The sequence below is a fragment of the Galleria mellonella genome, unplaced genomic scaffold, assembly GCF_026898425.1.
Source record: "Galleria mellonella isolate WM207_F2 unplaced genomic scaffold, CSIRO_AGI_GalMel_v1 utg117, whole genome shotgun sequence".
NCBI lineage: Eukaryota > Metazoa > Arthropoda > Insecta > Lepidoptera > Pyralidae > Galleria > Galleria mellonella.
Genome location: NW_026441980.1, coordinates 7,334,537 through 7,361,480, shown reverse-complemented (window position 1 = coordinate 7,361,480; position 26,944 = coordinate 7,334,537). Strand labels below are relative to the sequence as shown.

At 31.7% G+C, this 26,944-nt stretch overlaps 1 protein-coding gene across 6 annotated transcripts in view; it reads left to right on the top strand.

Moving 5' to 3' along the window:
- The window catches only part of LOC113511595 (2-oxoglutarate dehydrogenase complex component E1), a 34,516-nt gene extending 11,245 nt beyond the window's left edge, over positions 1-23,271 (top strand). For 3 of the 6 annotated variants that reach the window (XM_026895236.3, XM_026895242.3, XM_026895237.3), the window contains exons 7-23: positions 2,220-2,298; positions 3,734-3,910; positions 5,777-5,925; positions 6,623-6,708; positions 11,397-11,576; positions 12,637-12,817; positions 13,093-13,311; positions 13,899-14,092; positions 14,361-14,614; positions 15,106-15,218; positions 15,629-15,816; positions 16,292-16,385; positions 17,581-17,773; positions 18,141-18,278; positions 18,547-18,711; positions 19,260-19,364; positions 20,779-23,271. In XM_026895236.3, coding sequence (XP_026751037.1) covers positions 2,220-2,298; positions 3,734-3,910; positions 5,777-5,925; positions 6,623-6,708; positions 11,397-11,576; positions 12,637-12,817; positions 13,093-13,311; positions 13,899-14,092; positions 14,361-14,614; positions 15,106-15,218; positions 15,629-15,816; positions 16,292-16,385; positions 17,581-17,773; positions 18,141-18,278; positions 18,547-18,711; positions 19,260-19,364; positions 20,779-20,878 — 2,615 coding nt within the window. In that variant the 3' untranslated portion in view covers positions 20,879-23,271. Of the gene's footprint in view, positions 1-433; positions 534-2,219; positions 2,299-3,733; positions 3,911-5,776; positions 5,926-6,622; positions 6,709-11,396; positions 11,577-12,636; positions 12,818-13,092; positions 13,312-13,898; positions 14,093-14,360; positions 14,615-15,105; positions 15,219-15,628; positions 15,817-16,291; positions 16,386-17,580; positions 17,774-18,140; positions 18,279-18,546; positions 18,712-19,259; positions 19,365-20,778 lie in introns of all 6 variants that reach the window. The other 3 variants (XM_026895243.3, XM_026895245.3, XM_026895244.3) reach the window with 3 other exon arrangements.
- Positions 23,272-26,944: the final 3,673 nt, after the last annotated feature.

Here is a 26,944-nt window from a genome sequence, read left to right as displayed (position 1 = left end):
CTGTGAAGTGACTTAATATGCACGCAGTCCACCAATACCTTTTTGCTTACTTAATATATTTATATTGAAATGTTGTAACCTGACCTAACCGGTTATTTAAAACCTAATGTGATTTTTTTGTCAAAACTGTTTTTGTATAGTTCTTCAATATATTGGACTTTAATACTTGATGTGTATTTAATTACTAGGAAATATAATTGTTTACTAACATTATTTAACTTCACTTATTATTTCTTATTATATAATTTTCTTTCAAGAAACTGCAGAAATTTTTAATAAGTAATTTAAATTATTTTTCTGTAGCTTTTAACAACGTAATTATGTTTATTTTGTTCATACTTTTTCCGCTTTTTATTTATACGTCATTAGACCGATTATTCAACGTCGGTAACATATTGCATACTAAACAAATACGTTGTGAACTAAAAAACAGATCCGTGGACACCATGTAGCGAAACTCGACCCCCTGCAAATATCGAATGTTGTGAGCGGTAAAAACCTTCGGGAGATGATCCACAACAGCTACAGGTTTGGTAAGGAGAAAATAACCTGGCGCATAGACCCTGGCCGCTCGGTGTATCTCCATAGGTAGTTATGGCGGCGCAGTGGAGCTTCAATCAGCACTTTTTAACAGATATAATATCTTCAACTATATTATTAAGTGACAATCTTATCTAACATGGTTGTTCCACTACATCCCGCCCTTGCATATATTAATTTTTGATAGGTATGGAAGTGTATAACAAAATGAAGAATATTTATTATTTGTCTATTTGTTTTTGTAATTACGTGTCGTAATTTAGTGAAGTGCTAATTGATAATTGAACAATTCGATATTTAAAATGTAAAAGAGGGAAATATTTTTTGTTTGCAATTATAATTTTTTTTTATAATTTTTTTTTCTAAATTATTTTAGTAACTGGACGCCATAACTACGAACATGCACAATAGCCATTGATGTGTATGCACGATTTTTTCGGCTCGCACGCCACATGTCTATTCCATCACCACACCTTGGCTATATGCAACTATTGAATCCTATCACTGTATTTATTTATTCACAACTTATTTGTTGCATGTGATTTGGGCTAGATCAATATATATATGCATGGGTATAAACGTCAAATGGAATGTCTGTCTGTCACCCTATTGTTTTGTCTCTCTATCTTGTATGATAGATAAATATTGCTGTGTGGTAAGATGAAGTTTTGGTAGAGAGTGAAAATGTTTGACATTGACTAGCATTGAATGTCACGTGTACCTATTTCATCTATGTTGGATTGCGGCCAATAGATTGTTCGCAACATTATTTAACAATCGTGCTATCTTTAACGGCCTTTGGACTTTCAATCAAATATTTAAGAAAAAAATAAACAAATATTTTATTGACCACTACCTAGCGGTAGTTTTAATTGGGTAACGGTGTGATAATTGGGCTCTTAATTGAAACAGAATATATATATATTTGTCATAATTACATAACGCAAAATGTTGGATGCTAGTAAAGGGATATGATACGTCTACTTTTGCCTCGATCTGCTTCTTCAATATCTGCTTTCTGTATCAATCGTATTTCAACTGCTGGCTTATACTATTAGTTTTGGTGAACTTGTAAAACCCTTTCACTTTCATGCTGTTACATAATACTCAGCAAGTATTAATAGTATGTGCGGATGTCGACATCAGCATTTATGACTAATGAAATTAAGATTTAGATTAGAAATAATTTATTACAAGATAATTATTTCCTCAAATTTGACACAAGAGATAGAATTTTGCTATCGAAAGTATTTACTTTTTTAAACTCAGAATAGTTTAATGTAATACTGGATATAGTATATGTAATAATTGTTATATCATTTCAATACATCATATTGCTTCGGTTAGGTATAGTTTGGTATAATTTACCCTGAGTTCTTACGACATCTATGATTTTTTTGCACGTTATATGTACTTATATAAGTCGTTTAGCGAGGGAGCATTGTATGTAGATAATAAACTTTAACAAACCTTTTTCTTGTAATGTTTAAAGTTCTATTATTTTTAATGTATGGTACTTTCTAAATTTTTACTCAGTAGACTATTGCTTTAATTCATTACTTATGTTAGAACAATAATATGACAGAATGCTGAAAGTGAAAAGGTTGTGTATATTTTTTGTGCTGTATTTTTTAAAGGGAATAGTTGATATTCATACTTTCATAAGCACCTTTTTTTAGATGAAGCCGATATGGATAGGGTATTCAAACTGCCCTCCACTACTTTCATTGGCGAGAAAGAAAAAGCATTACCACTTAGGTAAAGTATTTTATAATATTTATGATTTATTTGTTTATATATTTTTTTTCAGTTGCAAGTTAAATATGATTAAAAACATTAGTTTGTCTACATTTTGCTATAAGATCTTTCAATTGTGCTATAACATCTCTCTTATTTCTCAACGGATAAATATATGGACAGAGATAGACAGATGAACAAGAATATTATTGTATAAAGTTTTCGTTTTTCCAAATTTGAGGCACGTAAATACAATATATGTATTTACGTGTCTCAAATTTTAGTTATAGTTATATTTAAGTAGGTACGTAGATATACTCGATACATTCTTTTGATAATGAATTGTGTTTATGTAGCTGTATAGATTTGAACGAAGTTATGTAAGTACATAGGTGAACTATGTTCAAGATTAATATATGATACTTTTTATCGAAACTTATGCGGGTAAACCCGCGGGATACAATTATGATAGCATCGTAGGTAAATTTGGTAATTAACTTCAATTTATCATTCAAACATTACGGTTATCGCTATTTAGAATAATTGTCTATACACGTATCAATATGGTTGTTAGTTACAGCTAACTACCTATAGAATTTTAACAAAAGAAATATACATATGTAATGCAATGCTATTTATGTAAATGCAAATATTTTTGGAGATTTTTAAAGAATGACTAGACAATGGAAATAGACAATTTTTAGAATTATTATTATTTTTTAAACGTTAGTAGCTATAGAATATATAATAGAAAATACTAACTAAAATATATTTTCATATATGGATGATAATATAATTACATTAAAGTTGGAATAGGATTTTGATTATTGTCACTACCAAACGGCAATTGTTCTGCGAAACTTATGCTTTATGTCAAGGTAGCCCCTTAAAACTACTTATTTAATCGCTGTTACGAATCAAGGTCTCATCTAATTGTGTTTTATAAACACAAATTTGAACGTAATTACTTTTTATACTGTTGTCTAATGACATTGGTGATGAGAAAATCTGTGTCACTATTTTTATATGAGTACCCAGAATATCGTCTCGTAAGAGTACATTGTCGTCTATTTGTAATTTAGGCTTAATCCTTAATAATACGGGCTGAAACAAAAATCATTAGTGTAGATACTTTTAAGGTCGTTTTCTAGAATTGAAATTGAAATTCAACGACAAGTGAAATCAAGAGGTAGAGACAAAATATTTTAACATCTGATCCTAAATATAGTTATTTAATTAATTGACGACTATATATATATATATATATATATATATATATATATATATATATATATATATATATATATATATATATAAAAAAAATCAATTACTACGTTAGTCATACCTACTTAAAATTTTATTTCTGAAAGGAATAATTTTCGTTAGAGTTGTATTGATAAATAAATCATGTAATTAAAATTAGTTGCATCCATGTAACGAATTATATATATTTTAGGGAGATCTTGAGCCGCCTGGAACAAGCTTACTGCAACAACATTGGTATCGAATTCATGTTTATTAACTCATTGGAACAATGCAATTGGATTAGGCAGCGTATGGAACCACCCAACGTAACTAAAATGAGTCCCGATCAGAAGAGACTTATCCTTGCACGTCTTACTAGATCTACTGGGTAAGTAGCTATTGTATAAATACAATATTGATGTTATAAATAAATGTTTGCTATATATAAAACATCTGGGTAGGTATGTAGTAGGTGTGTCTGCATAACTGAGTAAACACCTATTGAATAGCATATGTGACGTCAATGTTGCGTTTTTTCTGCGAATCTTTTTCACGATGAAAAGTATTTCTGACTAAGGAGGTTGGAAAAAGATTTTTATTTATTTATTTTATTTTGATTGTTGATTTGATCGCTTGAGACTGTCATCAACAAAAGATATTTGTCAAAATAGCATTAGATCGATGCTTTAAAGAAAGTTTTCATTATTAAATAGATCTATGAGTACTATTTATATTAGTCAAAATTAGTCAAAAAAAGGATTGATTTATTTAATTCGAAATACATTATGTTACTGCATAGATTTGTTATCTTATTTATGTATTTAAAGAATATCTGACAGAATATAACCTGTGCTGATAAGTATACTGTAAAAAATATGGAAATATTATATTAGTCACACCGTTGAAATGGTGGTGCAATTAAGTGATACAATGCATTTCTAGAAATTATTGATTAATAATTATTAATTTATATATTGAGACCTAAGTCCGACTTTCTACGGTTCGTTTTTGTATGTCATAGGATTGATGTTGAGTGTCTGTCAAATCAATATAATCACACTTATACTTTTGTATTAAGGATGTGTTCGAGAATATCTTTCCATTAAGATAAGATTACAACGATGTAGATTATATTGAGATCATGATAGATTGACAATATAATGCCTGCCTTAGTTCTTAATGTTATAAAATTTGTCATATATTATTGGTTTACGTGACCAAATAGGTTATATATAAGTATTGCTTATTTGTAGAAACAGTAGTAAGAGTATTGTTAAAATGTTATGGTATGCTGTTGTAATTGGATACACAATGAATTTAAATCCTTACTATTATTTCAAATGTGAAAATAAGTTTGCTTGTTCGTTACCTCTTAGTACCTTAGGCTTATTACGGCAATTACTACGAAATTTGGTATACGTATTGTATAGGATGGAGATATGGGCTATTTTTTATCCCGGTTAGTAAATATATCGGTCTCGCGGATGAAGTCGTGGATAAAAGGTGTCATATATAGTCACTGTGGATTAATTTAGGTGTAAATTAACCCAGTAATGGAAATAAAGTGAAAGTAGTTGCGATAAACGGCTTAACATATTGTCAGTAAATATTATTTTATGTCCAGTCTTGAAACAAGAATTTGGGAAATTACTCAATTAACATATTTGAACGGATGGAAATAGCCAACTCAAGTCACATGACAGGCAAACAGCAAGTAACTCAGTTGCAAACAATATTTATGTGAAACAGATGGAAGTTGATAGTTTTATGATTAGCGATGCACCATTTGACAGATTTAGTTACAAGCGGAGTTAAACGCTAACTAAAACTGTCGAATAGGACATGGCTTATCGCATTGCTTTCAACCCATTTTATTGTGAGGAATCTTAGCTCTTATTAAGTTAAATAAAAAAATACTAAGTCAGTTAGGTAACCTGAAGCTGATTGCACCTTAATTTTTATTGCAACTAAGCATTATTAAAGCCAATACTTTGATTTTGTAAGTAATTACAAAATACCTCTGACTTAAACGTGACGTCACATACTGCTGATGATAGTTATAGGAATACATAACAATTCTCTTTGCCGTGTCATTGGTGTTTAAGTGCTAGCGTGACTTGATACAAGACAGGGGCTATCTTGTATCAGATAGCGCCGGAGCACGTTGTATTACGATAAGGCTGCGACAGATCGTGTTAGCCTTATCGCAATATAATCGATAATGTTTTTAATGTTTATAATGTATATATTATAGATTCGAGAATTTCTTGGCAAAGAAATGGTCCTCGGAAAAGCGTTTCGGTCTGGAGGGTTGTGAAATCCTGATTCCTGCCATGAAGCAGGTGATCGACGTCTCTACGCGCCTTGGTGTTGAATCCATCATCATGGGAATGCCTCACAGAGGTATATTTTTAACACAAATAGAATCAACGTTTTGGTTTCTTTCCTTTTGATTTAATTCAATTATTATTATTGATTTTTTATCTTAATTTATAACTAATATAGAAATATATTCTCAAATAGAGTATATTTAGATTTTTGTCTAAATTGAACCATATGTAAGCGAACCAAGGGGTATTTATTAACTAAATACCTACTTTATAAAGTACTTTACAAGTGGAATATTATTCTACTCTACGTAGTTAGTATAAATAGATAAATAATTGTGAAACATGCCCACAAGTGTAAACACTGTGAGCATATTTTTAATCTTCATATAGATACAATACATTACTATTTAAAGATAAAAGATATGTTCACAATAGTGACAAATTGTTTTTATTTTCAACCAACTTCAAATAGGAGAAGATTCTCAATTAAATTCAACTAAATTTGTAATACTGTTCGTCTACTGTAATTTTTTGTGTATATGTTATGAGATATTTTCAACATTTCTGAAACGATTTTGATTATTAAATTTTATCCGGAAGGATATCTTAAAGATATCATAACTTTGTATAAATATCATTTAATTTTGTTCAACTGACTAAAATAATATAGAGAGTCAAATATCCTAATATTAAGAGAATCTTTCACCATTATATTATTAAAATTTGGTGAGATAAATTTCTGTTACCTACAATAATAATTATTTTTATAGGTCGTCTCAATGTTTTGGCCAATGTCTGCCGTAAACCACTCCACCAGCTGTTTACCCAGTTTGCGGGTCTCGAAGCAGAAGATGATGTAAGTTGTTTATAAGCATATTAATATCTAATAGGTATTAGAAATATTTTCTAATTACAAGGAGCGTAGTTGTTAATGAACAAATGAAATCTGATACATTTCATTTCTCAATGATTTCTGTGATGACAAGTGTGAGCAATTTTTTGATTATAAAATATTTGCTAGCTGGAACTGACACTTGTTTTGATATTTCTAATTGCGTAATATGCATTTCACATTATAATTAAGTATAGGTACTATTTATTATGTTCCATATGTATGTAGGTAGTATATGTGTCGTCTGCGCTATGAATAGGCTAGGGGGCAGCGATATAGACTAGTAGGTGCATCAAAAATTGTAATGGAACTCTACTACGTAAACAGTACCGTAAGCTTTTCTTGTGATGTTTTTCCTTTGTTCTATAAGTTCTGATCCTTTAAAGGTATCGGTGAAAAGGACTTAATGCGGCCTACCGTTGAAACTTGAACATTCTCTTTTCGCTTGATCACATTCTTGGTTCATATTAGCCTGTGTTCGCTCGGGACAGCGTGGTCACATATCGTGTTATTATAGAAAAAAAAAAGAATTAGATTAAATTAAAAGAAACGTCAATTTGATATTATTTTTATTTGTCCCCTGTTCAATTTCGATCTCAATCTCAATTCCGATCTCAATTCAGTTGCGTCAAATCACTCCGCTGCAGCAGCGGCTCAAACTTATTACGACCATCGTTCATTTCAGGTCAATAAAGTTTCATGTGCTTACCTTCCAGGGTATATTATTATATTTTATCCTTAATTTTTAACTCATTCATATTGTTAGAAAAATTATAAAATTATGAAAATAAATAAAAAAAAAAACACTGCTTTTCAATCTTCACTAGACCGTTTTAACGCCCCTATATTTCCCTGTATCTTGTGTATTGCTTTTTGAAATATGTAAGTTTCCAACGCTCACAAGGGGCTGTTATCACTCACTTTGAAATAGACTGGTATAGATGGTACCAGGTTGCTAACTTGTCATGCGCCAATTTTACATCGTCTTTTCGCATCGAGTGCATATTTCTTATACTATAAATTATAACAGATTAGCTATAATAAACGGTAAATCTGATAATTTATAATACATGCGGGTCAGATGTCAACTATAATGAACCTTCAACCCCAGATATAGTCTGCAAAGTCTGATATGATAAAAAATAATTTGTTGTCACGTTGGTGATATTTTTTTGTATTTATAGATTTACTTTGTTCACCACGTGATTTAGTCTTCTTCGAAATCTAAATGGAATATAGTTAATGTTATATATATATATATATATATATATATATATATATATATATATATATATATATATATATATATATATATATATATATATATATATATATATATATCTTTATGAAAATATTCTCCAAAAGTAATCTCAATAGTAAACTTATTATAAATACAAACAATTATAAGAAAACATCACACTGAAATCCCTTTGCTTTCAAAGGGAAATTAATACGGTTTTCTAACAAGTATTTTATACCCGATTAGGGTATAAAATTTACGAAACATGAAATTGTTTTAATTTTGGTCGGTTGAGGAAGTTAATTTATTAGTTTCATATCACTGTTTTCAAAATATAATTTACATTGTAAATAAAATTTAAATTTTAAAGATCCAATAATTGTCTAGTTCTTCCCGCAATCTCTCTTTAGCAACTTTGTTTCGCTACTACGTTTTGTAGTAGAGTTTGGTATTTTATATTTGATTAACAAATCTTGTTACCTGTTGTAAAATTGAAGCATAACTATTGTTACAAAATAAAATGTACAATCTTATTATTAATATGTAAAATATAAATACCTATACTTAATATCGCAAACATTATATAATACCTAAAGATATTAATTTTAATTTCGCGGTGTCATAAATTTATTTACATTTTTGTTATTGTTTAATTAATTATAAACATAAAGATGAGTCTCTTATCTTTCTTTAACTAATTAGGTGTTCTGTTTTTACAACTGTCAGGTTAAAATTTATTTATGAAACATGAATCCGGGACCACATAGAGTGCAATACAAAATTTACAAATAAGAGAATTACGGTTAGTTATAACTTCAAACTTTTGTATGTTTTATCAGCTGCATTCACGTCTTCGCCAGTGACGACTCGCAACTGAGATTGATTGATTGGAATAAAATAGAAATAATCTTTGTACGTCTCTCTGTCAAACTTGTATGTCAGTTTTATAAAGATAGGTTAAGCCATTAGGACCAAGAAGTAACAAACAAATATAGAAATTCGCTAGCTGTATCCCGCGGCTTTACCCATGTGAATCAGTATACAAAGTACCTCATGTGCTAAGTTAGAATATAATGTACTCGTGTACCAAATTTCATACAAATCCGTAGTTTTTGCGTGAAAGAGCAACAAATATCCATCCATTGTTACAAACTTACGCATTTATAATAAATAAAATAAATAAATAAGAATGATAGGCCTGTTTAATATGGGCGTGGTTCTATTTGTTATTACAATGGTAAATTGACGTCATATCGATATCAAGATGATAACCAGATTCCGATTAGTACTCATATATCTTTCTTATGTGGAGCAATTAGTTTTATTTAATTCGGTTAATTATTTTCTATGCGGTTAAGAATAATTAATAAAGAAAATGGAAGTAAAATGTCTTCGAAATACTAGCGCTACTGAAGTATCATGAAAGTTTCGTAACAGCAATGCGAGAGTAAGATAGAAATTGAAAAAGGATATCATGGAAAGGATGTTGGACGAAAGGATAATGAAAAGAGAAAAAAATCGTGTTTGTTTTATTCGTATAATTAATTTGTGTATTATGCATGTAGTTGTTGTGATACGTCATGACGATATCAATATAGTGATCTATATGTATATATAAGTGAGCTTTAGAACGAGTATTTTTCCTTTAGCAGAACCTACATTTATTTTATATAGTTAATGGATAAATAGCAAATTGTGAGCGTACATATTAAAGTCTCGATGTAAAAAATGAAAAAGGCATTGTGTAATGAAGATTGGACGAAAGGATGACTATAGGAAAAAAGAAATTTCTCATTTGTTCTATAATGGACGTATGTATTGCGTAGTTATTATTAGACGTCATACAATAACAATATGATAACCGACTTCAGATTGTATATTTTTCCTTAATACACCGCGTCTAGTGTTATATAACTTATTACTTGTTCCTACGAGTATGCAAGCGAGAGTCGAGTTTTTAAATGGATGGAAATAGAATGCAAACCGTGCTTACGCTATTAGTTTACGCTTTTGTTTTTTTTTTATAATGGGTGAGAATGGAATGGTACTCCGTCTGCGCTATCGGTTTACGCTGGCGGGGTACTAGTGAGAGATGATAGGTGAGGATGAGAGTAATCAATTAGTTCATCGTAACACATTCCACGACAATTAACCAAGAGGGTTTCCAGGTGATAGGTTATATTGATAACAACGGGGCTGTTAGACACCATTTTTTTTTTATGGATGAAAATGGTATGGTAGCCCTGCCTTTGCTAACGGTATACGCTTGCGGAGCACCAGTGAAGGGTGATAGATGAGAATGAAAACAGGCCTATTAGCCCATCATGATCGAGGAGGTCGACCTGGTTAGGTATATTGTTAGCAATAGGATTCTCAGTCTCCATTACTAATAATTCCCCCCCCCCCCCGTTAGACACCATTACTAAAATACAATATAGCTGCTAGGTTGTTATAAATGTTTCTTCCCCCCCCCCCCCCACGCGAGTAGAATTAGATCTGTAAGAATGAGGACTGAAGTAGAATAAATGCAGTTGAACTGCAAGAATTGTGAAATGTTTGCGGAATAAGATTCGCATTTGCAGAGGAATATAACAGACTGTGTTTATAAAAAAGTATAGGTACTACAAGAGCAACTTGATTTGAAAGTGTTATTTGTAAAAATACGGGAACAATATTGAATGTTGAACATCGAGAAAAGTAAAGTTCATAAATTTTTATTTGTTCTACGACAAACTTGTGTATAGTGGGCGTGGTCCTAGTTGTTATTATAATGCTGCTAAATCAACGTCACAGCGATATCATAAACCGATAACGAATTTCAGTCTAAGTACGTATTGTTTCCCACACCACGCCTCATCTACCATGTCGCATCGATTTTATATCTGCGAATGTTTTGTTTTTGTTAGTAAATATGCTAAGTCATAGATTTAATATGACTATTCTAAAGACATCGTAATATTAATCCTCGATGAATTATATACACTTATCTATTATTAATACTGTATAAAGATTAAAGTCGTATTTTTAGCATTTTAGAATTATTAGTAATATGTGTACATAAATTATATTTTACTACTTTAATTTATACTTTATATTTCCATTTATTTCATTTATTTATTTTGTCAATGTCTATTATTATCATCGTATCAGCCTTTAACTGTCCACTGCTGAACATAAGCCTCCCCCTTGGGGGGGTTTTGCCATTAGTTGTTGCCAATGTTTATAATGCGCTGTAATTCGTGTTGTGCGTCATATATGTCGATTCTAATTAGTGCTAATAACTATATAGTTTCAACTCTCTTGAACTTTATGACGTATATTTTATAGAAAAAAGAAATAATTATACATTAATATCTGATAAAATAGTCATCTGTTACACCCGTGCGAAGTTTTGAGTTTCTGTTTCTTTCAGGGATCTGGTGACGTCAAATATCACTTGGGTACATACATTGAGCGGCTGAACCGAGTAACAAACAAGAACATTCGGCTGGCGGTTTGCGCTAACCCATCTCACTTGGAAGCTGTCGACCCTATAGTGCAGGGCAAGACCAGGGCTGAGCAATTCTACAGGGGTGACAATGAAGGCAAAAAGGTACTTTGTCTATGACTTTGTGTCATATTAGTAAGTTAGTATATAGTAAGGAATATATATATATATATATATATATATATATATATATATATATATATATATATATATATATATATATATATATATATATATATATATATATATATATATATATATATATATATATATATATATATATATATATATATATATATATATATATATATATATATATATATACTGACAGTTTGCCTTTTTTTTTGTAAAAGGAACCGTATTTCCTTAGATTTTTAAGTCGATCGGTGAAATGTTTTAGTGAATATGTTGAAGCCTCTTAAGTTACGATTTAGTAATATATTTAGTGATCTGTCATTTCACACACATTATCTTACAATTCACGGAGTATAGTTAAATATATATTTAAGGGATCTGGTGTGACAATATAGATAAAAGTTGTGATATTGGGGCCTTAATCAAAACAAACAAAGTTGTTATCATTTATGCAGTTAAAACATCGTATAAAATTTGATGTTTATTATCATTTACCATATTGAACTTTTGGGCCTCAGTTACTTTTTACTGTAGAGCCTGGTTCCATTTTTTTGATAATGTTATTGATATTAACAAAAAAGCTATTTTCAGACGATAAGAAACCAAAATAAAAATAGGTTTCATATGCTTTATCACTCTTGAGGAGTTTTTTAAAAGATAAAAATGGTATAGAAATCCGGCCTGCGTTATTGACATTGCACTGTTGAGTGCCAATAAAGAATGATAAGTGAGGATGCAGTCGAGTCAGTTAGCTCATCGTGACACTAGGAATTAATCACGATGGTTTCTACTGGTAGTTGATTATGTCTAGCTTGAATATACTTGATATTGCTAGCTATAGGGCTGATAGTCTTAACAATCTTCTTCTCACTTGAAGTTTGCATTGGTACACAGGGGCTTACTGTAAATTGTCAAATTTAAAATGTGTGATGCAAATAAAGCTTATTCCCTTTTCTTTAGCTGTTGAACAGCTGAAATGGGTAGGCAAAATGGTAGACATTAAAATATTGACATTGATTATACCTATCAGGTGATGTCTATCCTGCTTCATGGTGACGCCGCGTTCGCCGGCCAAGGTGTGGTGTTCGAGACTATGCACTTGTCCGACCTCCCTGCCTACACCACCCACGGAACCATTCACATCGTGGTCAACAACCAGATCGGATTCACAACTGATCCCAGGCACTCGCGCTCTTCTGCCTACTGCACAGGTTATTAATATTGTTGTTAATTAATTAATAATGAATAATGAATTATTATTAATATCTTTATATCATTCAGGCTTGAAAAATATGTACTTTCTCTAAAATAGGGTAGAAAGTCAGACGATAAATTAGAAGAGTACATCAACATACAGAGTTTTATTCTTTTTTGTATGTATGCTAAAGAAAACGTATCTGGTAATAGATATGTTTACTTTCTTCTAACGAGGGAGCTTACTTTACTATTAATTCAGTTTTAACCATTAAAATGTAACTGTGCACAGACGTGGCCCGCGTGGTGAACGCTCCGATCTTCCACGTGAACAGCGACAATCCAGAGGCAGTGATGCACGTCTGCAACGTGGCCGCCGAGTGGCGCGCTACCTTCCACAAGGATGTCGTTATTGACATCGTGAGCTACCGCCGCAACGGGCACAACGAGGTCGACGAACCTATGTTCACGCAACCTCTTATGTACCAGAAGATTCGCAAGACTAAACCTGGTATGTAAATTTCTCTGTAAAAAAATATAACCTGAATCCCATCCTCATCCTCCAATACGTGTGAATAAGTAGTGCCCTCTTGTAAGTCAAAAAAAGTTATCACTCTCAAATCTATAACAATATCCATACTATATTACACTATTTATGGAAGTCTGAAAGTCCTTCTGTATTACTACGTCATTCATAAAACATAGCAGCGTCCCTCTTAAAACATCTCCAAGGCCTAACTGTGGTTGCCAATCCCCCCGTCATTGCCAAGCATGGCAATTACTGGCAAAACCCCCCAGGCTTATGTTCAGCAGTGGACAGTTACAGGCGGATATGATGATGATAGATTAGTATAAAATTTGTCTTACTTCAAAGTTTATGTAGTCTTTTCATCGGTAGACGGCACCGCACCGCTTTATTTAATCGTGTTAAATAAGCAAACTGTTTATAGAACATTTTATTGTAAATTTTATATATTTATTCATAAAAACGCTTTTTATATAAGGTGCAATTTTTAAATCTATTTAGATGTAGTAAATCTGTTTTATATATTAATAAATACAACTTACAGTAATTTTTTGATATAATCTTTATTTTAGTCTTGGAAATATATGCTGACCAGCTAATCGCCGAAGGAGTTGTTACCGCAGAAGAAGTGAAAGATGTCAAGGATAAATATGAGAAGATCTGCGAGGATGCATACAATCAGGCTAAACAGGAAACACACATTAAATATAAGGATTGGCTTGATTCCCCCTGGTCTGGTTTCTTTGAGGGCAAAGACCCACTGAAGGTACCATATCAATTTATTAGAAAGAAGTTTATGATTTCACTTTATATTTTTGTATCTGTATACCACCTTTTCTTTTTAATTCTATGTAGTTTTCTCCTGTATGAGTCTAACTCTACTTATTTATTCAAAATTAATGTCAGTTTATTTGTAGAATATAATATTAGATTCTATTCCTTATAAGGAGCAAGGAGGTTACATATTTAAATGTGTTTTAGTTTGATATATGGTATTATGCAAAACTTTATTAAATGGAATGAATTTTCTACAGATGTCGCCTACTGGAGTTGCTGAGGAGACCTTGGTTCATATTGGCAAACGTTTTTCATCGCCGCCACCGAACGCAGCTGAATTCGTGGTTCACAAGGGTCTGCTCCGTATCCTGAAGGCACGAATGGAGATGGTAGAGAATCGCCAAGTAGACTGGGCTTTAGGAGAAGCCATGGCGTTTGGATCACTTCTCAAGGACGGCATTCACGTCAGATTGTCTGGAGAGGATGTTGAGAGAGGAACATTCTCACACAGGTAAATATGTTTTTATAAGCTGTAACCTAATCGGTGAATTGGCAATGGGTCAGCAATATAGCTCAAGCAAGTGAGGTGAAGCCTTGCAAGATGGAGTGATGATTTCAATAGTGTTGCAAGGCATTGTTTAATGCAAGTGACGCAGGATCATACTTAAGGCTTCATATATGAGATACCTATGTTCGACAGTGGACAATGAATAGGTTGTAATGATGATGATGATATGTATTACAAGCTCAATCTACTGGTGGTAGTCATAAAACTGAACAGCTTTCCTCAAAGAATGTGGTTCGATATAACAATATATAAGATATAGTTTGTATGTAGGGTTAAAAAAATATCTTTACCTATTATAGCTTTCAAGTCTGTTGCTTGGGGAAGTTTAATTTTATGAATGATATCGTTGATTGTCTTTATTACTCATAGTATAAATTAGGGCATAATAAATATTATTATTTAATTTTACATTGTTTAATATATTCTTTTTTCAGACATCACGTTCTCCACCATCAAAAAGTTGACAAGGCCACTTACTGCCCACTGGCACATCTCTACCCTGACCAAGCTCCATACACTGTTTGTAACAGCTCATTATCTGAATATGGTGAGTATATTATTTTTTATTTTGATCAATAAAAAATATTTATCTAGTTAGTGTTACCACAGAATATATAATAACAACTCAACTCAAATGTCTTTTTTTTGTCATAAAAGTTCTCGTGACTATGTCTTTCTCAGCCATAAGGTAGCCTGTTATCAATTTTGTTTAGCTGCATCTGAAATAGATATTTAAAGATTGGATGTTGATTGTTGTATTTTATTATTCATATTTGAGATATTCCAAGGTTCTATTGTATGCATATACACTTAATAGTGTATTTGCATGTGCATGCATAGTGGGAGGGCACCTTTCACATAGTTTTTCAGTAAGATGTTGTTATTCGGTGTTCTTATTTATTTTATTTTCGGTGTTAATATTATTAGAATATGTTTACAGTGTTATTTGTCTTATAGGTGTATTGGGTTTCGAAGTGGGATATTCAGTAACCAACCCAAATGCTCTGGTATTGTGGGAGGCACAGTTTGGAGATTTCAACAATGTGGCGCAGTGCATCATCGATCAGTTCATCTCCAGCGGACAGTCTAAGTGGGTGCGACAGTCTGGCATCGTATTGTTGCAGCCACACGGTATGGAGGGCATGGTCAGTATAAGTTTTTATATGTATTTACGAAAAAGTATTTCTATCAGTTGTTTAGTACCCACTAGACAATATCTATTTAATTAAGGATTTGATCACGCTGTGCCCAGTTGTAGATAGATACTCTTTATTGTTCCCTCCAAAAGGTAATATTAATAAAAAAGAATATTTATATATATATTTACCTATTATTATATGAATTGAAGGGGCAAATGTGCTGATGACCCGTGTGATGTAAAGTATGAAATGTAATTAAGATGTAAGTAAGGAAATACTTGTGGTCTGTAGGTATGGCTTTTTTAAATAGACGTCTACATAAAGCGCTATAGATCAATGCAAGAAAATAAAAACTGAATAAAACTATAATTAGCCTTTAAACACTTGTAGTATGGTTAATATCCTCTTCCAAGGGGTATCTGGAATGACCAATATCATTGTTTAGCCTATTTCAGCAATGTAACACTGTTGATAATTGCAGGGCCCTGAACACTCTTCGGCTCGCTTGGAGAGGTTCTTGCAAATGAGCGCCGATGATCCAGACTACATGCCACCTGAGAGCCCCGACTATGAAGGTTGGTTATCGCCATTTACGTAATTGAAATTGTGAAGGTTATAACAATTAAATTTAATATAATTAGTAATATGTATATGTGTAGTATATGTACTATGTTAGTAGATACAAATACTAACCATTGCCTAATAGAAATATCAGTTTATTTATTAATATAATGAAATTGCTACTAGATAACGTTTATATATGGAAGATATTTAAGAAAAAAGATATAAATGTTAAATAAAGCTATAAATAAAGCTATATAAGGGATCCTGATAAGTGCAATAGAAGACCAGACAATAATAATTAGAAATTTTGTCTGTTCTGGTATCACACAAAAACTATCAGATTAAATACGGTTATCATAGTTGTGATCGTGAAGGTCAAACTTAAAATAGATCACTTCTAGGTTAAGATAAAATGTATACCAGGTATGGTTTATCTTGATCCGCCGTCTTGAAGTACTTCATTTAATTTTTCTTCTGAAATTCACGCGTACAAAGTAATAAACAAAAACTAATAGACATGTCTATGACTAATTTTATGTAGTATTTTGTGTAGTATATATTGTATACTTATAAGTGATGTAGATGCTTTTCAGTCTAGACTTCTTATTTTCTCATTTAGTTTTTTTTATAATTGTAACAAAAAAAAGTTTGATAGATAAGGTAGTAATAGAAAGTGATTGGCTCTTGCGTCACTACTATATCTATTACGAGGATGTGGGGGAGTATGGATTGTTGGTAATGGGAGTTAGTAGCACCATTGCTAGCAATATACCTTGGCAAGTTAAAATCCTCGTGACATTTCTTGAAATTGTTTGTTAGATACAAACAATTTCAAGAAATGTCACGAGGTTTATAATAAATTTACTAATCTTTTGGATGAAACAATAAAGAGTATCTATCTATCCTAGTGGTTCCTACTGGAAACTATCGTATTTAATTTCTAGAGAATTTATCACGATGGATTAATGAACCTGTCTTTTCATACTCACCTATCATCCTCCACTGGTGCCCCGCCAGCGTATACCGATAGCGCAGGCGGGGTTGCAATCCTATTTCCATTCACAAAAAACAAAACCTGGGTGCTTAACAACAATTCTAGTCTATGTGCTATTGTTTTTTTTATGCTACTTAGAATGACAAACAAGCTGATATTTTATTAACAATATGTTATGGTTAATAAAAGTTTTTCTATTTTTTCTTTATCAGTGCGTCAACTGCATGACTGCAACTGGATTGTGGCGAACTGCTCGACTCCTGCATCCTATTTCCACATCATGCGTCGCCAGATTGCGTTGCCGTTCCGCAAGCCTCTCATCCTAATGACTCCCAAATCGCTGCTGCGTCACCCTGAATGTAAATCCTCGTTCGATGACATGAACGAAGGCACCGCATTCAGAAGGTATGAATATTTTTTTCTTTTAAATGTGTCATATCTGTTTACATAAAGTGCTGACAGATTCATGTGGTCTAGGAACCCGATACTAAATCAGTTCAAATATGATAGAGACCAATTATATGCCATAACTCTATTAATTAGATATCCTATGTTATTATTGTTCATTATAATATTTGTATCTTCTCAGTTTGTTGGAATGTTATTGTGCAATATGAAACATCTTTTTTGTAAAATAATGATTCTGTTATCAGTTGATTTCGTAAAGCTATTCGTAAATCACATTTAAGCTCTTTTTTTATATATATATTTCAGTTTCACCATTCAGTCAATATAAATTTGTACAATGTGAGGTATTTTTATGTAAATACAGAGTGATCCCTGAAGAAGGTCCAGCATCCCAGAATCCGCAGAAAGTACGCAAGCTGGCATTCTGTTCAGGCCGCGTCTATTATGACTTGCTTAAAGAGCGCCGTGACAGAGGACTGGAAGGCGACATCGCTATCGCTAGGTATGATATATTTTTAAGATTTAAATAAAATTGTAACTCCACTTGTGCTATATGTATATGTGACTTTATTTGTTATAAAATTATGTCTTAGAGTTTAATTTTTTAATCAATTTTATATTTATAAGATTTTCTTTCATAAACAAAAATCAACTACAATTAGGATTAATTCAGGTTGAGAGATCAGTGTACGGGTGTATTGCACGCATTCTGTAATAAGAATATTCTATATTTGCAAAACAAGTTAACGAATTTCTTTATCATAAATTAGATTGGAGCAAATCTCGCCGTTCCCCTTCGATTTAGTCAAGGCAGAAGTTGCCAAGTATCCTAACGCTCAGCTAGTATGGAGCCAAGAGGAGCACAAGAATATGGGATCATGGAGCTATGTCGAACCACGCTTCCGCACCCTCCTGCAAAACCAGAAGCAGATTAGGTGAGTGCTAAATTAACATACTGCTATTAATTGAGAATTTGTTTCTTTATTTTGTAATCTAACTGAAGTAATTTTACGTGTCAATAAAGTAATTAACGATATAGTTATATAATCTTTGGAGAGTACAGTTTTATTGTTGGTTTAGTAGTATTTGTAAGTTATATAACATTTTGTTATATTTGATACCTATATTTGATTGAAATATCGTTATAAAATATATACCATTGAAGATTATGTAAACACATTTAAAATAGATACGTTATTGGTCTAAATAACATTTACTTAAAAATCATTGTTAAAAGAATATAAAAATACAAATATAAATTAGTTGTGTTGCAACGAAACTGTTTAGTATTATTTATTTAGGTTAAAAAAATAATATATTTATACTGCATAGCTTGCAGCTTTTACGGAAACATATTGGTATTGCATGGATTTTTGCCTGTACATTCAACATAATCGCGTCAAACTGGGAGATATTTTAAAAGTGTACTGCTGTCATATACTAACGTACGTTATGCCATAACCTAACTGGCTATTGGTTGCAGGGCAAAGTCCCAATCCAAAGGTTGGTTTAGTCAACTTTTCGGCAGTGGTCAGGAGCCTGCCCCACAAACTGAATCGGCAACTGAAACAGTGCCGCGCACCATTAGGTGAGACAACGGCATAGCATCTATATAATGATACAATGTTCTATGGTTGTAGTAATAAATTGTTAGGTTTTATGAGGGGGTAAATATTGAATTGTTAGTGAAATAGTTCCACTTTCTGCGAATAACTTATGGTAATTTCCCATAGCAAAAACGGCCTTAATACATTATGTATACGTTATATAATCTAACAGTTACTTTCTTTTTTTACTCTTTCCTATTTATGTGCAGAATATTTCAGGTGAAAATTTGTAGTAGATACTGCAAATATTTAATGAAACGAAACATGCCATTTCGTTATTCATATAAGTAATAATATAGTTTGAATTTCGTGACACCAATAGCCAGTTAGATCACACAGCTTTTTTTATTATTTACGGGGTATACATCTCAAACTGCATGCTACTATTTTTAATGATGTGGTCTTAAAATTTTGCTTTGTTTGCTTTATAAATAAAATTCATTCAGTGGTTAATTCTTAATTATTACACTATACGCTAATATTCATGGTGAATACATCATTCTATTGTACGCTGTTTTTTGGGTTTAACCACGTCACGGTAAATTTAAACTGCAAATTACGATAGATACTTAAACAAGTATAATATATAAAATTTCATATCGCACATATTTGTACTTTCGTATTTCAATTAAAGCTATTATAAATAATGATTTATTATGTATATTAATTATTTCTCCTGAACAGAATATATTTTATGGGATATCATGAAAATATGCCATATCAATAAAAACTAAAACATTTTACAAATTTATTTTAATTAATTAGAGTGTTTTGTTATTTTTTCAATGTAATTTAAAATGATAATCAGGCTGACGGTTAACCTTATAAAAAATGGTAACCGGCGTTTTTAGAGATATTTAATATCATGTACATCACATAATATACTCCGATGTTCGTGTTTCCTTCGACTTTTTTTTAAAGTGAAAAATTAGTGCAAGAGGAAAAACAAAACACTGCAATAATTAAAATAGAGACGAGCTAGATTCGATGTTTTGATGGTTAAAACTACCGCTACACTCATTTAATATAATAAAATTCTTAATATACGAGTATTAGAAACATATTTCTGTTATCGCTGATCCATTATAAAGATTTTTTTAAAATATATATTGGTGTGTGTAAAACTTTATTCTTATATATAACCATTAACACCCTTATAAAAATAAAAGCTCTTTTATATTACGAATTTAATTTGAGTAAAAGAGACGAAAAACATATAGCTAAAACTCTTAGGCTTAATGATCAATTTTGTATAAAATTGTCAAAAAATATGTTAATGTATTCTGTTTATTTCTAATGGAACCTACTAGCTTGTAATGTTGATGAAGTATTTTGGTTTTGAAGTATATACCTAAGTAACTATCAAATTAACATAATTTTTTTTGTATGTTTCAGTTACAACGGCAGGGCGACCGCTGCATCGCCAGCTACAGGATCGAAGGCCGCTCACAACAAGGAACTGAAGAATCTTCTCGACGAATTCTGCGTATTATAAGCGACTTCACTGCACACGCTTACATTTGGCTTCGATACGAATCGCCGATGATAGTTTAGTAACCCAATATGCCATAGAGTATAAACGAAACGTATCTAAATCATCAGTAGGTACAATCCAAACTCGAAACGGAATTTATCTTTGACTATATTAATTTTTACCGAAATTATATTTTTCTCTCCAACATAACTGTCAGTATTTGTTGTAATTCTCCTCACGATTAGCTAGAGTAGTTAGATAAATTCTAATTTATTTATTTAATGTAGCATAATATGTGGCGTAGTTTGTAACGTTATTTATTTTGGTACGTAAAGCAATATTCAGCTATGTCTGTTACATTACCTTTGTAGTAATTAGCTATGTGCAAAACGGTGTAATTTATTTATGACTTAGAGTAGCGTCATTTACGCTTGTTATTTTTTGTAAATAAATATTATAATGTTATTTTTTTATTTTATTAACACATTGGTGGATTTATTTTTGGATGGTTTTAATATGGAGCAAATTTTTCGCAGAGTTACATAATAGGCTATTCCTACGTATGCCATGTTAGTCTATATATGAATATGGGGTTGTTTCGCACTAATGCTCTTTACGTACCTTTGTACTAGTCTGGAAATAGTCTTGTATCAGTGACTAATGTGAATATCATTCATTATTACCGCTACCAGTGTTGCCAGATGCGATGTTTTATTTCGCCTCAATTTACAAATATTTTTTTCTAGAATTGAATTTATTTTTTATTTTTACTCAATCAAAAACGTGGTTCGGTTTTCATTGTTTTACCATATTACCGTTATGCGAACGAAAAAAACAACACCGGTCTAAGTTGACTTTTTTATTTTATTGTTACCATTCCAAGTGCACTTCGTTACCTGTATTGGTATATCCTGTGGACCAAAAAATTATTCTAATTTCTTCACATCTATTTTATTTTTCTTTGAAAATATTTTAACAATTTAATTTCTCCAAAAAATTGATTTCTTTAACATTTCGTTGACATAAATTTTTTTACTAAAAATTGCGAAATAATATCAAATCTTGCAACACTGACCGCAACACTAGTGTAACAGTGGTACGGGTATCTCGCCAGCAATTATTAAATTTGTCTTGTTGCTGTATAGTATATTATACAGTATACAGAATTAAGTCTAAATTTGAATAATAAGTTGTTTGCTGCGTCGGAGTGGTATGGTTATAATATTGACATAAAATTTTTCACTGATGCGAAACGCAATCTTTAAACATGTTATTGTACATTTTAGAGTTTTCGTGAGGCTGTTAAATATCTGTTGTAATTCTGCTATCGTGCTACTATACCTAGTTTTTATTCAAAATCGTATAACGATATTATATGAGATATTATTAGGTAATATTACAATTTATCGGTATAGTAAATTGCACTGTAGTCCGTAAAGCACATTCGTATAAAATTATTATAGTAGCCAACGATTATTTATCGTCACTATGGTCGTTATGTTTTGCATCCGGCCGCATCTTTGTATAGATTTAGTTCGCTCATAGTTACCGCCGTTCTAAACGGCTCGTGTAAGGAATAACACCAAGGCCCATCGCTTTGTATAAACCATATTGCATATTGTCTACGAGTTTGTTGTTACCTATTCTGTATGTAGAATTTAATACTTTTCCCTTTAAGGAGAATCGGCTGTTCAAATTTATAGTACATTGTTTTCTTATTATCGTTAAGAGGTCACATTTGCTAAGAAGCGTAATACCGCAATCTCCTATCCCATTTTGTTGGTATTGTTATCATTTTATAATATTTTAAAACACATAAATTGTTCATGTTTAATTGTTTATATTGGTTATAATTATAACAAATTTCTTTTTAAATTATTCTTATATGTAATTTAAACAAAGATTTTATAGTACATTGACGTGCTATGACAAAATTATTGAATACATTTTGATGAAATATTTCGAAATTATCTATATAGGTATCTTGATTGATAGATTGACAGATTTATCAACAAACTGTTGAGGTTAGAAACTTTTTTAACGTAAGTGTATACAATCCTTTTATGAATATATAATCTAAAAAAGCCAAAAAAATCTCAGGATTGCGTTATAACTCTTCGCAAATTTAGTCTCTTAACTCTGTTGTTGTCCATTTGATTTGTCTCTATTAAAAATATTATATGTATTTGAAACTATTTAGCTTTGTAACACTATTCGCATATATAATGCACTATTTATCGTTTAAAACGTATTATTTTGATGTTAGCATATTTTCGATTATAGCTCGGAAAGTTTGAAGAATTGAATGTCAAAGGGATTTGAATGTTAGGATTGTTTGATAGGCAGGAAACGCGAGCTAATTTAACGATACGTTAGTTTGAACTATTTAATTTACAATACAACATACAAGAAAATCGTTTGTTTTAATTATCACATACCTTTTTCCTATTTTTATTTCTTTCCTCATGTGTAGGTAAAAATTGTATATGTATAGTGAGATTGAGAATAGGAAATGTGAAATTTAACTTCATTTAAATAATAAATTTTAATAATTATATATTTTTATTTTTATCAAAGTAATTCTATAATTGAAAAATTATGACAACTAGTAATAACAATTTATATATTTATATTATAATATTTATAATTATAATAGAAAAAGATTATATTTTTTGTCAATTGTTTTATCGTGGAGCGTACAGTACTTTTTAGATTTTAATTTCTATCAGAGCTATTATCGACTTACAGAGAAATGCTGTCATGCGATGTACACATTGTATGTAAGTAGTAATACAATAAATAAAAAATAAACTTTTTAATAATATAAAATAGAAAATTTATACTGTGAAATTATCTTTATTTTTTTTTGGTAGGGAGTAGGTACTGAATTCTTAAATTGACAAGTCTTGAAGTGGGAAGATACGACTGTCTTTACATTAAACATATTATATACAGAGTGTAAGGGACAGGTTGGCAAAAATTTATAATTTAGACTATTAATCTAAACTGAAAAATAGTAGAGATTCTTTTCAGGAAATTTCTTATTTTTTTCATTTAAAAACATGTAATATATGATATTATGACATAACATAAAGAAGTAATAATATAGTGAAATACTGTGAAATACCGAAAAACAACAATATAATACTTATTAAAATCCTACCGCAATGCGTGCAATCAGCTTTGTAAGGTGAACGCCACAAGCGTACGAAAACTACCTACGAAGAAGTGCTATTGACCGTGCGATACCTATATATCACGCGTCGTGTGGATCGTAAAATTTCAAATATATTGCTTGGCGTTAAAACTAAGAATTGTTAATTATATGACTATGGTGCAGTTCCGGTGGGAAAATAAACTACCATCTGATTCGGACCTTTCATCTAAATCAGTTCTTATCGTTTTGGCTAACCTGCCCCATCCATTCTATATATTATTATAGGAGTATATAATTTACTCTGAAACTAAATTGATGAACTGAGTCGTAATTAAATAATAATGTATTAAATAATAGGTTTAGTATTGAAAAGCGCAATAGATCAGTGCGCCCTTGACGAGTTTGGTTGACACGGCTCACCACACACTTGGAGCACTTTCAAGATTCTTATCTTTCGCTAGTCTCATTTCAGCTTACAAAGCGTTCCCGGCGCCCTATTTATAAACCGCTTGGCTAGCGTCGAGCGCCCAGACCACACGAAAAGGTGCGAAGATTAAAGATCGTATCAGTGACAAGTGCGTTTTGCACGTCACGCCAGTGACACCGCAAAGACGCTCTTGTTTGTATAGGCATGCTGCGTATTGCGCTTCATTCTACTTTTTTTTTTAGATTTTGAAACAGATAATTTCTAGCATGCGGGTATGTTTTTTAATGACCCTTTCACGTTTTCAGTACAGGTACATATAATCTCAGCTATACTAACCTTACATATTACATAGGTTAGCTATTGGTGTATATAATAATTCCGGAGGTTACTGACCCCTTGAAAAAGGTGCATATGCACTCTCAAGCATGTCTTCGCATAGCTGAAAGTTTCATTCAGATTTTGGGCACTGGATTGTGGGCACGGCCATCCCGGACTCGGGGGACAAGGGATTGTTAGTAATGGGAATAAGAACCCTATTTCTAACGTATAACGTTAGTAAAACCATCCTAATTGATTTATTGTTGAATTCGTCATGGTGCGCCAAGTAACCTGCTTCATCCTCACCTATCTCACTGGTGCTCCGCCAGTGTATACCAATAGCGCAGACGGAGTTACCGTTCAATTAAAAAAATCGTTCCGGTCCCTTGTAAATATGTCTACGAATCTAGCCAGTGCGTTAGAATAGATCTGCTATAAGCATAATATACCTACTTAAATGCGGCTATGATAATACTATAGTTTTATGATATATGTTTATGTTTTAAATCGCATAGATGATTACCGAATAAAAAATCTGTACCAACCCATCGAATCCAATAAATTTCGTAATAAATTTTTTTTGTCATATATTTCATAGTAGATCCTTATCGTTTTGATTGTAGACCAGTAGGGTGGTAGTGACATAAAGAATTAGGTAAGTAGTATAACGTACTACGTACATTTTATAATATATGTTTTTTTTTTATGGATGATAATGGAATGTTATTCCCGCCTACGCTATCAGTATACACTGGCGGGGTATCAGTGAGGGATGATTAGTGGAGGTGAAAAGGCAGGTCAGTTAGTCCATCGTGACGAATTTAACGATAAATTATTCACGATGGTTTCCAGGGGTTACCGCGTGGAGGTCGACCTGATCAGGTATATTGATAGCAATGGGGGCTAACCTCCCAATTACTAACAATCCCTTCTCCCATATTATCTATAGCTAGGTACGTACTCAATACACACAAAGAACAAGCATTTATTCGTAGTTACATAATTCTTGCGAATATAATAAAAGTAACTAATTGTAAGAAATATAGATATGAGAGATCTTAATGAGAGCAATAGAAGCACAAATAAGTGTCAATTTTAGATTTTTTGTTTGTTTGTTTTTTTTCGACGTCACGCAAATACTACTGAATTGAATGTGATTTCTTCAGTTGTTTTCTTTAAATCTGGTGTAACGTCTAAGTCTAAACTATTTAAAAGTTGTTATTTTCATAATTAATACGTATGAAACAAAAATAACTTTTCATAAGAAATACGATATGAGGTATTATACTTGATGTATGAAAACTGAAGATTAATATCATCATGTTATCCGTTAGCTATTCATTGCTGAATAAAAGTTTCGCCTTTGGGGGTTTTGCCAGTACTTGCCACGATTGGCAGGCGGGTTGACAACTGCAGTTAGCCTTTAGTGATGTTATAAGAGGAACACTGCTGCCCATCCCTCGACCATTAAGTGCTTTTAGTGACTTCTTACGATACTTAGAGGAATGGAAGGGATGGCTCATATGCTGAGACCACACAGTGGTTAATATACTTAAGTGTAATAATATATTATATTTAATTATTTGTATATAAACAACCACCATTTACTCTACTTGAAGACGAATCTGAGGGGTGGTGACGGCGCCGAACTGCGCGAACGCGAATATTCTATAAAACATCCACTAAATCTAAACAAAGAGATTTCGCTTAAAACTAAAATGACATCCGTGAAGACTGCAATCTGCAGAAGTAACAGAGCACTTTGTGTTGTTTCAGAGTCAGAGGCTTAGCTCCTTTGTTTTCTAAAACATCTCGGAGCTCCTTTTAATACTTTGTGATAGCAGTACGAGTATAAATTCTGTGTGGTCTGGCGATGTGTATGTTGAAATGAGTTTCCGAGTACAAGTAGTAGGTAGGTTATACACATACACATAATTAAGAATTGTATAATTGCAAAAAAATAAGAAAAATTAAAGAAAAATAGTATAGCAGACTTTTTTACTTTTTGACTGCCGTAAAAACTAATAATACAAAATAGGTACAAGTTGATAGGTAATTTGAACTATTTTCAACTAGCTATTTTTTGCGGCTTTGCCCATGCGAATTAGTAAATAAAATATCCTTTGTTTTAGAATATAATCTACCCGTGTACAAACAAATTTCATTCAAATCCTTTAAACCATTT